Source organism: Sorex araneus, chromosome 1 (assembly GCF_027595985.1).
Source record: "Sorex araneus isolate mSorAra2 chromosome 1, mSorAra2.pri, whole genome shotgun sequence".
Classification (NCBI taxonomy): Eukaryota; Metazoa; Chordata; class Mammalia; order Eulipotyphla; family Soricidae; genus Sorex; species Sorex araneus.
Window position 1 is genome coordinate 341,590,465 of NC_073302.1, and position 13,263 is coordinate 341,603,727.

General features: G+C 39.2%; 1 protein-coding gene across 7 annotated transcripts in view; it reads right to left on the bottom strand.

Moving 5' to 3' along the window:
- UNC5D (unc-5 netrin receptor D) overlaps positions 1-13,263 on the bottom strand; it is a 595,849-nt gene that overhangs the window by 22,950 nt on the left and 559,636 nt on the right. For all 7 annotated transcript variants that reach the window (XM_055141615.1, XM_055141626.1, XM_055141606.1 and 4 more), the window contains one exon: positions 6,214-6,378. In XM_055141615.1, coding sequence (XP_054997590.1) covers positions 6,214-6,378 — 165 coding nt within the window. The remainder of the gene's footprint in view (positions 1-6,213; positions 6,379-13,263) is intronic.

Sequence of the window (13,263 nt, forward strand, 5' to 3'; positions counted from 1 at the left end):
CTTTGCCAAAAGGTCCTGGGAGCTTGCCCCAATCATTTTTCTTCTCTTTTTGTTAATGTTAAAATTTTATTATTATAGTTAATGTGGCATGGTTTCAATATCATCAATGTTTATGATTTTGACTAGCAAAGTCACTGTGTCCTCACTGTCAGTGAAATGCCCATGACCCTCTGCCACTGTCCACTGTCACTTCTAGTCTGCTTCTTCCTCTCCCAGTCCCTTCACTCACTGCTTGGTAATCAGTTTCATAATCAGTGACCAAGGGTTTGTCATTATTTGCTACATTCCCTTGTTTTACATGCCACAGATGAATGAAAGCATCACGTATCCATCCTTCCTCTAACTTACACCACTTGATGCACTCCAGTTCCATCCAAGTTGCAACAAACTGAACAATTTCATCTTTTCTAATAGCTGAAAGCTTATTTATTTATTTATTTATTACTGCAGCTTATGTATCTAGTCACTTCTCATTAAACATTTGGGTGGTTTCTATATTCTTATTATTGTACTTAGCAATGCAATGAACTGAGGTGAACTTATATTTTTTCAAGTTAATGTTATTGTGTTCTTGGGGTAAATGTCAATTTCTAGACTTCCCATATATTGTCCTGGGAGCAGCAAAGTCATGACAGATCTTCTCAACTAGTGTTTCCAGCCCACAGAGCTTTAACCCTCCAGACTTTGTTATACTTAAATATATGTTCACTGATAAGTTCAGGTACAGATCTTATCAATTATGGTTGATGTACTGAATTTCTGTAACCATTAAATCACTGTCACTGTCATCCCATTGCTCATCGATTTCCTCAAGTGGGCACCAGTAACATCTCCCTTGTGAGACTTGTTACTTGTTTTGGCATATTGAATATGCCACGGGTAGCTTGCCAGGCTCTGCCATGTGGGCTAGATACTCTCGGTAGCTTGCCGGCCTCTCCCAGAGGGGCGGAAGAATTGAACCAGGGTCGGCTGTGTGCAAGACAAGCGCCCTACCCACTATGCTATTACTTCAACCCTACAATTATATTTTGAGAACTGCTTACAATACCTTAAACCAGCACACCCAAAAGGATGTCTCAGACAATGTTTCAAGAAAATGCAATCCATGGTAAAAACAGAACAAAAAACATTTGACAGTTCTCACGTATTTTATCTTCTCAGGAATTCCAATTATGGGTTGCATGTTAAATACATTTCTACATACTTGTTTTAGTTCTGATCACTGGACACTATACAACAATGCACACTAAAATTCTTCCCGTATGTAGGGTTAGTTATCATGGTACAATAGAACAAAGCACAGTTTTTAGGTGAGAAAGGCCACACTTGGCTATGAGTTTCTCTATACTTCCTGACTCAATGACCTTGGATACTATAAGACCTCCTTTAGCCTCAGTTTCCTAAACAGTCATTTAGCATTTTTTTTGACTGCACAAAGATTGTAAAAGCCAAAAGTCACGAGGTAGTTAGACATGTAGCTGAGTGTAGATTTCTGCATATATATATATGTATATATATGTACAGATAGATAGATAGATATGTCTATATAAATCTATATATACACCACTACATTGCACTGCTACAAAACAAGCATATTAAATACAGCATAAGGAGGTCAAGAAAAATGCACCCTGAGTGATATGCTTCAGAAATTAAAAAGAGAAAGTGATTCATGAAAGAGGCATTTGGGTTGGCTTTAAAAGGATGCATTGCTCTTGACTAAAAGATGATTTCAGTGGACAATTCTTTTGTGATATGTTAGATGGTTATAAAATGTACCAACTCAGGCATAAAATTGGTTACAAGATACATAATTTTTAGCACTCTATAAAATTTCTTCTAGCTTTTAAAAATGCAAATCAAAAGGAAGAGCTTGCTTAAGTATTTCTTGACTTAAGGGAAGAGTAATGTTCTTTAAATAGATATTAGCCACTAGAGAGAAAAATAATTCTATATAAGATAGTAGATATTGATAAAAATGACAAAAAAAGATATTAACTTTGGAAAAGTGACTTGACAATAAAACTATAAACACTTAAGGCATCCATGCCAGAGGACTGCTATAGGCAGAAGACTTGCTTCTGGAAGCTCTTATGATTATGAATTGGCCTTGTCTACTAAGCTCGCTTGGCAGAAAAAAAATACTTTTTTTTTTTTACTGCTGATTTTACTGTTGGCAGAAGACAGACCACACTGATACATAATATCTTCCCCCAAATCTGTACAGAGTGGTTTAATTTGAATATTAAAAAATATTTCATAATATTGACCTAAAATATTTTTCCCATTTAGTACACATTAGTAAGTGGGCCTCATTTCCTCAGAAGTTTCTAAATTTAAATATTTTCTGTGCATCAGGATCATACGTCCGGTGAGATTGATCCTTAGTCAACCGGTCTAAGAAGGCAACTTCTGATGCATTCTAAAAGACACTTGAGTCAAGTAATAAGAATTCTGTAGATACATCATATTCTCTGATTGTTTAAATTTAATATGCAGTGGAACAGTAGATTCTCATACTCTGCACATCTGAGATAAGCGGCTGCTACCTGGCTAGCTTGGGAGTTGTACATCAATGAGAAATTCCCAGTATTTGGTCCATTTTGTAACACACAAACCATGCCCTAACCTTCACCATTTTTGGAAGAAAGATAAGAGAAAAGCTTGAAGAGAAAACTGTAATGTGCATGATTCTCATTTAAATTTTTCTTACAGGAAAATAGATTTTTCAATAATATTACATTAATAGGGAATAATGAAATAAGTTACTTGGGTTTTTTCCATCTTTTAATATTAGAAAAATGATTTTGCTTCAGTTCACATACAGTTTTTGATTGGTGATATTGTTTTATTAGTATGTCAACTGATAGTAACCATTACTGAATTGGGTTAAATTGAAGGAAAGAGCCTGTTTGTAAAGGCTTACACAATAATGGTCACTGTAATGAACAACAGAAAATATGTATTACCTTGATCACTAAAATGCTTTTCAGTGTGAGATAATCTGTCTGAGTGTACTATATTTGGGAGACTACTTAGGTGAGAAGCTTGAAAGACAGACAAGACACAGGAAATAAAGCCTTATATGCCTTCAAGAGGATGAAAACCATATAAAATTATGTATTTCAATACTTTTTTAATATATTATACATATTACACTCATAAAACCACATTATACTTATATATATATACATATATACATCTTTACCCTATATATAGTCCCATTGTGAAATCAATAAAACAATGGGACCCAAAGTATAAAGGAAGAGGGTGAGCTATGAGTCTAAATATGAATTTTTTTCAGAATGTGGGGGATATTAAAAGAAAAACAAAGAAACAACTTTAGAAACAACTTTAGAAATTTTAGTGGCATATACTTTTTTAATGACCGATATTTTACTTATTTAGTTTTTGGGTAATACCTGGTGGAGCTCAGACTTTGTACTCAGGAAGTACTCCTGGCTGTGCTCAGGTGATCATATAGGATGCCAGGGATCAAACCCGGGGTAGTCACATAGAGGGGAAGAGTAGGCTTGCTATAGCATCACTTGGGCCTCAAAATTTTACTAATTATTAAAAGGACCCAATGAAATAATAAAATGACCCAATGTCATAAATTCTAGCCTAGTGGCTATGATGTAGGATAGTTTAAAATTATTGCTATATTGTTCCTAATTCACCGACTGATACATAGTCACACCTAGAATGTAACCTGTCTCTTCCCTAGGTAATCACAGTTTGCCAGCAAATTAGCCCCAAGATACCTGAAACACTGCCTTGGGCCCTTAAATACCTTCAGGGTAGCTTGGTTAATTCCCTGCTCCACATAGCCTGACCTGAGCAGCAGCACATCGAACCCACTGACCCATTTTGACTATGAATTGCAGGATGGCACCCCCAGACCCTTTTGCCTCTCAGCACCACTTAGAAAGGACACTTCAAAAACTAAAAATGAATTGGATAACTAAAGATGATTGAGGGGCCAGAGCAGTAATACCGTAGGTTAAGATGCTGGCCTTGCACACAGTTGGCCCAAGTTTAATCCCATGTCACACGTATGTCCTCTGGGACCTCAACAGGAGTGACCCCTGAGAGCAGAGCCAGGATATGTCCTGAGCACAGTGATGTGGCCCCCAAACAAATGAAAGGAGATAATTGTGTATATTTGCTCAATTTTCCTTGTATGCACTTGAAAATTTATTTAAGCAAGAAACAAAGGTAGAGGGTATGCCAACTACATTAAATTTCTTTTATATATCTTGTAATAGAAAAATGGAGTTGATACTTTATCTTTACAAAAAAACCCTGTTAAATTATAATTCTTTTGGGGAGCTTGGGGGGGAGTTTGGGCCACACCCAGGAGTGCTCAGATCTCACTCCTGCTCTGTGTACAGGGCCTCTCCTGATGTGCTGTGGGGCTATTTCTGCGAGGGGATGTAAATGACTTTGACTAAGTACCAGGCGAGCACCTTCCCCCCTGAATTTTCTCTCTCACCCCATTCAGCCTACACTTTTTTGTTAACATGTTAACAGACATCTAGAGCAATGAGCACTGCGGGCATCTTTATGTTCTTTTACACTTCTTACATTTTCCTTTTGTTTTTAGATGGAAATGTTCCTGCAGTTTTTGTTTGACTTTGAAATGTATTGTACTAACTACGCCATGACTGCTCAAGAAAGAGATTCTAAATATATCTTACCTTAGCCTTCTGGCTTTACCTTTCCTATCAAAAATACTTTAGCACATAATGCTAATTGGCAATAATGAATGCAAATACTGTGTAAACATGTCAGTTAAGACAGCTATCAATTTTGAGGCACAATCCTGTGGAAAGCCATTCGCTCTTCAGAAAACTATTTGGGGAATTAGCAATACTCCTTTTGCATAAACAATGAATTGAGATGAGACTAGACAAAGAAGTGATAATATAAAGCTACAAGTTTCCAGAGAGAAAAAACACTGAAAATGAGGTGTATGTATATAAAATGTTAGATCTTATGCCCAATCCACTGTATATATAGAATACCAATTAAAATACCAATGTGAATATATGCAATATTTTATAGGTGAACTATAAAATGTTTTTTCTAAGCAACTCAGGGATTACTTTAGAAGTTATAAATGAAAGTATCATATAAGATACCTTGAATTCTACTTGTAAGCTATTTTTTCCCACTTCCTCCCAGCAACCATTCAAGAGAGAATATTATTGTTGAGTCTCTATACTCAACGCCAAATCTGTAAAGTCACCCATTGGTTTAGGTCAGATTAAAGTCATGTCATACATCAAGTGGTTTCTGCATAGGGTCTCAAGGGATTTCTTCTTTGGCTCCCATCCTAATTCTTCCCATCAGTAGTGGTATGATCTTGGTAAAGGTCCTTCCCTTTCTAAATTTCCATTTCCTTGTTTGATGGAAGAGATTAATATTTATTGTAGTGATAAATCTAGGTTTAATAGAAATGGAACATTCAAAACCCTGAGCCTTAGGGGCATGAGAAAGTGTAAGACAATATGGAGCTAAAGCCAGGGAGAGGTAATAACATATACAGGGCAAATGACTTCTGTAAAGCTAGTCAGAACCAGCCAAAAAAGTGCAACAGTGAGAAGGAACTGTACTGTCAGAAAATAATGGATGTCTCCTGGTAACCCAACCCTACAATGTACTATTAAACTGTGGTTCGGTGTATAGAAAACCCTGATCCATTTCCTTCCCCAAAGGAAGGTTTCTCCAGAGAACCTCAGTACTGATGGGTTAAATTTCTTGCCAATGGAACCTCAGTTCAATCCTTAGTCTGAGCACAAGCTTTGTTTACAGTGTTAATGATGAAGACTGGACTGCAGTGATAGCACAGCGGTAGGGCGTTCACCTTGCACGAAGCCGACCTGGGTTAGATTCCTCCGCCCCTCTCGGAGAGCCCAGCAAGCTGCCAAGAGTATCTTGCCCACATGGCAGAGCCTGGCAAGCTACCCGTGGTATATCCAATATGCCAAAAACAGTAACAAGTCTCACAATGGAGACGTTACTGGTGCCTGCTCAAGCAAATTGATGAACAATGAGATGACAGTGCGACAGTGCTACAGTGCTACTATGATGAAGATTAAAAGAGGCATTTTGCAGCTCCTTATCTTCTATCTTGCACAAATGAACTACGGACAGTTTTCTTCTGTCTCTTTGAATCCAGATTGAAGCAGCTGTCAGTCAAGGACTCACCTCTAGGATTGATGTTTGCACCTGCAGGATCTGTTCATGGCCTTTGAGCTGCCGGATACAGATTTTGCAGGACAGTTGGGTGGTGGTAGGTGTGTAGCGCTCTAGGGAGAAGGCACAGTGGAGGGGCTGCCGATTACTGCACCACACGCGGGAGAACGGGACTTCCTGCAGGGAAGAGAGGGGGGAAAGAAGGGTCCTGTGTACTGAGCCCAGCTGAGCCGAGTGTGGCAGTAGAAGATGAAGCGGCAGTAATGACGGTGATGACAGTCCGGCCAGTTGCCTGAAAGACTCAGGTGGAATTGTTAAAATGCTCCAGCACATGCCAACCAACGCAAAAGAAAAAACTAATGTTAATTTCAATCAACAATTAATATTCGAATTCCATAGCCACACACAACAGCTCAGCCTTCCTGGGTGATCTCCACCATGAGAAAGAGTAATATAAAATATTTATCTTTGTTTCCTGTAGCAGAGGAAAAAATTCTTTGTTAGAAGACTTCATGGTTCATCTTCCTACCTTCTTTAGGTAGGAAGAAATCGCAAACAAAAATTAGGTGACTAGCCAAGACTTACCCCCACCCCACCAACTCATGAACAATTGTGTAGATAGCAAAAAAAAAAATACTGCTGATGTATCCAAAATGAAAAAAGAAATTATACCTGCTACAAAGGCATACTGTGCACACGTGTCTAGAGAGAGAGACAGAGAGTCTTGGCTTCCCCCAAAACAGTATACTGCTCCAAAGCATTTGTTTAATTCAGTCATTTCACATTATGTGCATGGTGATTATTAAAGGCCAGACACTGTCCTCGATAAACCATAAGAAACAATATACAATTAACTTTATTCCTAGTCTCAAGAGATTTAAAAATGTGTAGCAAAAGAATATTTACTAAACGGGAGCACAGGGGTGGAGGTTAAAAAAGCTAAATAGATCACCCATTCCCCCTGAAACCAGCCAAGTGTTGGCACCAATTAGACTATATTCAGGAATGTGGCTTTATAATAACGTGAAGTTGAGGATATTCACTGATATTTTTTCATTTTCAATAAAACCCCGCCTTTTCCCTTCCTACTCAAACTATGCTGGGGACCTGGCCATGAAAGAACAGCTTCTATTAATCTTCATCTTTCCTTTTCTCTCTCTCTTTTCAAATCATTTCACTAGTGGACCTGTTTACACATTGCTCTCAATGTAATTAATTACCTGTAATACTAATCTTGATTTACCAAGTCTGGTAGTTTGATATCTGAAGTGTAACTGGTAAGGCCAGCAAGTGTTATACGACTATAAAAGATCAGGATAAAAATTTATTTGACTAAATTTGAGAAACTGTGAGTTACTTAGATAATCCTGTGTTCAAAAATGAGCACTTGTTCTTTCCCCCCCTAATTTTTCTCAGTCCAGTCCCAGTGATAGCACAGCAGGTAGGGTGTCTGCCTTGCACATGGCCAACCTGGGTTCGATTCCTCCGTCCCTCTCAGAGAGCCTTGCAAGCTACCAAGAGTATCCCACCCACACGGCAGAGCCTGGCAAGCTCCCTGTGGCGTATTCAATATGCCAAAAACAGTAACAACAAGTCTCACAATGAAGACGTTACTGGTGCCCGCTCGAGCAAGTCGATGAGCAATGGGACAATAGTACTACAGTGCAGTTTTCCTCCATGAGAGCCTCACACATCTTACTTCTGGTTACTTGCAGGGAAGACCAAGAAGGAAGTAATAGACTGTTGCACACTGGAGGAGAGGAAAGACAGCAGGAGCATGAGAGAGAACACACTCCCACTTTCACCTCAGCCGTGCAGCTCTCTAAAACATACAAGAACTCTGCAGCTTTCCTCAGCTTATTTATTTGTTTTTAATTCTGATTGCAGGGAAATGCCATCAAGGTTTGTTCAAGAGAAGACCAAGACAGAGATGGTCTGCGTCTGTGACATGCAGAGTCATCTCATTGGTTTTATTCCTGCAGAACAGAGCTGTGGGCTGTTAGGGCTGGAAACTAGAATGCCCTTTCTCCATAATGGCAGGAGCCGGGAATCTGAAAGTGACACTTCCAGACTTTGTGACAGTAGAAAGTTCACATCTGTTTTACTCCTGGGAGGCACAGGTGCTGGTCTCGGAAGGCAGGAGAGGAGCAGAGGTTCCCCTGTTCCTGCTGTCCTGAACTTTGTACTGCTTTTCTAATATCATTACAGGTTGCCTCTGACCTCAGACCTTGCAGGCTTCACAAAGGTTTTGTCAGCCCATAAATCTCTTGATTAAATATCTTCTTGTTTGAGATAACTTGAATAGTTGCTCTATCCCTGACCAAAAAAAAAAAATTTTTTTTTTTTTGCTTTTTGTGTCACACCCTGTGATGCACAGGGGTTACTCCTGGGTTTGCACTCAGGAATTACTCCTGGCTGTGCTCAGGGGACCATATGGGATCCTGGGAATCGAACCCGGGTCGGCCATGCGTAAGGCAAATGCCCTAACTGCTGTTGCTATTGCTCCAGCCCCCCCTCCCCCCAAAAAAGAAAATCTTGAATGTAACTCCGGGGAAATTAAAAAGATTCTCTCTGAAGCAGGACAATACAGAATGGCAGAAAGGTGCCATCGCTGTTCCCCAGGAAGTTGTCTTCTAGGAAAAAGCAAGGGGCAAGGCATGCTGGTGCTGATCACTAAGTTGGCTTTGAACTGGACCTAACTTGCTTATGGCACCAGTGTATGCCTTGACTGAGCCATTAAGTGGTAGCTTTAATTCCTAGTGTACTCTTCCTCCAGTCTGGTTGGAGACACTGCAGCACAGGGCACGTCTGATTCATGCAGCCTCCCAGCAAGCTAAAGAGGAAGTCTCTCTCTCACTCTTTTTCTTTTTTTGGCTTTTTAGGTAATATCCAGTGATGCACAGGGGTTACTCCTGGCTCTGCCCTCAGGAATTACTCCTGGCGGTGCTCAGGGGACCATATGGGATGCTGGGAAACTTACCCGGGTTGGCCGCATGCAAGGCAAATGCCTTACCCACTGTGCTATATCACTCCAGCCCCAGAACGGGCCTACCTTTTATCACCATCTCTTGTTCAAGGTTTTTCTTCTCTTATTCCCTTATCTCCATTAATGATCCCTTTCTTTCACTTCATTATAACAAACCATAGTAACCTCCTCCTCAACCTTCCTGCCTCCTGTCTCTTCCCTATAGAGTTAATGAGGAAGCTGGGGCTTGGCTAGAGAGGAAAACAGAGTAGCTGATGGGTGCCCTTCAGGGAATAGAGTTATGACTCTCTTTAAGCGATCATGAGTGGGGACTAGAAACTCTGCTTTCATTAGTCGTTCCTTTGCACAGGGGACCAACGGATTCCCCTAGGACTGCTTTGTTGATCACCATTCCCTGACAAGACCTCTGTCACCTGCTGCCACATCCTCTTTCCACTCTCCTTTTAATACTCTGCAAATGAATTCTATTCTGCAAGCCAGTATATTTTTTATAGAGTTTCATATTCTTCAATGAAAGCAACTAACTGCAGACTCTGTGGTGTATAAGTGATATATATATTTAAGCAAAGGGTTTTTTGTTCCCTAAAACTGAAATTTGACTCATTAAATAAACTATAAGTGTTTGGAACTTAGGATCATGAAAAACTAAATTCAAGGTTCCTCTCTTACATAAATCCACATATAAAAACATGTGGATTTGCTAAAGAGTAGCGAATTTGAATCCTTAGGAATGCTTACCTTCTTAACAAAAAATATCATTGACCATTATTAAAAGTGTCTTCCTTGGTACCACATACTAAATTTATTACATGTTTTCCTCTGATAACACTGGAAGAAAGGTAAAAGGAAAATTTCCAACCGCCGAGATCTTTCCTTACAGAAATATAGGAGAATCACCACACACAATTTTCTCTTTCTTTTTTCTGTTCTACTACATCTATCAAATCATTTTTAAAATCTGATTTTAAGACAGCATCAAAAGGATAAATTTTATTTTTGGCTTGAATAACAGCTGTCAATAGTGCTCAATAAAACATTTAAAAATAACAGAATTAGAAGCTCTGTGATTAGTGTGCTTTCAGAGCAAATATATTTACTTTCACTTATTTAAAAAAAAGCACATACATTCAGGAAGCCTGGCGATCATGCCCATGAACTGCCTCTGGTGCCAAATAAGCTCATTAACTGGCCATGTTCCAGGGACTTATATATAAATCTCGAAAGAGATGCTTCCAGACCCAAAAGGGGCACCCAAAATCCTATCCAGTTAAAAACTTAATTCCTGTTATATTAGCCCATTCAAAAATTTTAATTCCTGGAGCTCATGGTCACATCTGCAGCCATGCAATATCTCAAATCTACATCACTGATGAACCATGAGTAGTATATCACATTGAACGGAATGTAAAGTAGAAGGTAACCAAAATTGATAAACAAGACATAAACATACAAGGCTAAACCTGTAACAACATGTTAGTAATCTCTTATACAAGGGCTTAAATAGATTGAGATTTAAATAGATTCACTGGCCAAGCAAGTGAAAACAGAGATAAATAAATGGGACTATCTCAAACTAAGAAGCTTCTGCACCTCAAGAGAAACAGTGACCAAAGTACAAAGACAATCTACAGAATGGGAAAGGATATTTACGCAGTACCCATCCAATAAAGGGTTGATAACAAGGATATACAATGCACTGGTTGAACTCCACAAGAAGAAAACTGCCAACCCAATCAAAAAATGGGCTGATGAAATGAACAGAAAATTTCCCAAAGAAGAAATCCGAATGGCTGAGAGGCACATGAGAAAATGTTCAACATCACTAATCATCAGGGAGATGCAGATCAAAACAACAATGAGATATCATCTCACACCACAGAGACTAGCCCATGTCCCAAAAAACAAAAACAACTGGTGTTGGCGTGGAGGTGGGGAAAAAGGGACTCTTCTTCACTGCTGGTGGGAATGCCGACTGGTCTGCCATTTTGGAAAACAATATGGAAGATTCTCAAAAAATTAGAAATTGAGCTTCCATTTGACCCAGCAATACCAGTCCTGGGAATATATCCCAGAGAGGCAAAAAAGGTATAGTAGAGATGGCATATGTATTTCTATGTTCATTGCAGCACTGTTTACAATAGCCAGAATCTGGAAAAAACCAGAGTGCCCCAAAACAGATGACTGGTTAAAGAAACTCTGGTACATATACACAATGGAATACTATGTAGCTGTCAGAAAACATGAAGTCATGAAATTTGCATATAAGTGGATCAACATGCAAAGTATCATGTTGAGTGAAATGAGTCAGAAAGAAAGAGACAGATATAGAAAGATTGCACTCATATGTGGAATATAATATAACTGAGAAGTACAAGTTTGGAGTGATGCAACTTCTGGCAGATATCTCTCTGGACTTAGTTACTAAAATACTAAAATACAGAAACCCAAAACCGTGAGGCTGCTAGTGCGGTCACTCGACCTCATATCTCTTCATTCTCAGCAATGGAAAACAAATTATCAAATGCTTCCTTTTCAGCAGGTCCAACTTTAGGGGGGAGAAACTCCAAACAATAATAGTGAGTTTTGTTGAAATACTGAATATAATCAAAGAGAAAGTAAAGTGAAATTTATCAGTTACACAGGCAGGGTGGGGGGCCAGGTGTGTGGGGGGGGCTAGGAGTGTGGGGGGTGCGGGGTGGAGCTATACTGTGATTCTTGGTGGTGGAATATGTGCACTGGTGAAGGGATGGGTGTTCAAGCATTGTATAACTGAGACTTAAACCTGAAAACTTTGTAACTTTCCACATGGTGACTCCATAAAAAAAAAAACAAAAAAAATAAATAGATTGAGATACACAATCATCACCCACTTTCTTCTAAGAAACCATTTTTTGATCATTTTTATCAAATTATTTACAACAATATAAAATGGATTATTCAAGGCTTGTTATAGAAGCAGGTGTGAGGGGTGGTTAGAAAAACTGTAAATAATGGTGGTGGTGAGAAGGTGCAGTGGTGGAAGGATTGAACGTAACAAGTCATCATAAACAACTTTATTAAAAATAAATAAATAAATAAATAAATAAAGCAAGCCTGGAAACAACCTGCGTCTCCAATAACTGGTGACCAGATAATGAAACATATACAGAGTGGAATACTATTGGAATTTACTAGATGAAATGCAATCTGCTGCTACATGGAGGAATTTGGAGTGTATCATGCTGGGTGAAGTTAGTCAGAAGGACAGGGACAGACACAGAATGAGCTCACTTGTATACAGGGTATAAAGTCACATAGAAGAATGCTGAATATCCAAACAACAGAAGCTCAGAGCTTATCTTCACACGGGTGAGGGTGGTGGATTTAGATATGGGGGCAATAGTAAAAAGAAGCATCTGATGGAGGTGTGGTGCCAGAATGATTTATGTAAGAAACTTCGTGTATGTACACACACACACACACACACACACACAGATACACAAAGAGGCTCACTGAGTTTAGAGAAATTATGTGGAAAGTTCTATGGGAGGGCAAAGTGTAGCAAACTTACGGGTGTTTAAAGATTTCTGGAAATATTTTCATTTTGATTCCCATTGTAATTAGTTTCCTAGCAGATGGAGAGAATGTAAATTATATCCTAGCAGGAGACAGACACTGGGTTCTCCAAGATGCACAGAGTGCTGAAAAGTCAGCTGCCTCTATCCTAGGGAGGTGACAGTCCGACTCTGTTGGATTTAAAGAATAGATGGGTATTTTATTGTCTGATGTCTGTTAAAGGTTCTCTCCCCATAGACAGCATGGAATACAGGAAACCATGATTGAGTAGCTCTCATGTCTCTGTAACCTAATGGGAGCAGTGTTATTTCCCTTCTAGAGGAGGGCTGCTAGAGCGTTTCATTCAGTGTGGTTGATCCTGAAACTTGGGAAAAAAAGGATACGTTTTTATTTGGGGAGAACTAGTCTTATGAATCTCCCTTTTCTGGATTTGTGGATGTGTGTTGTGTCCATATTTTCTAGGAACTCGTGTAGTTCTTAATTTCTACTCATCCTTCATCCCTGGCTTCATAAGCAAATGA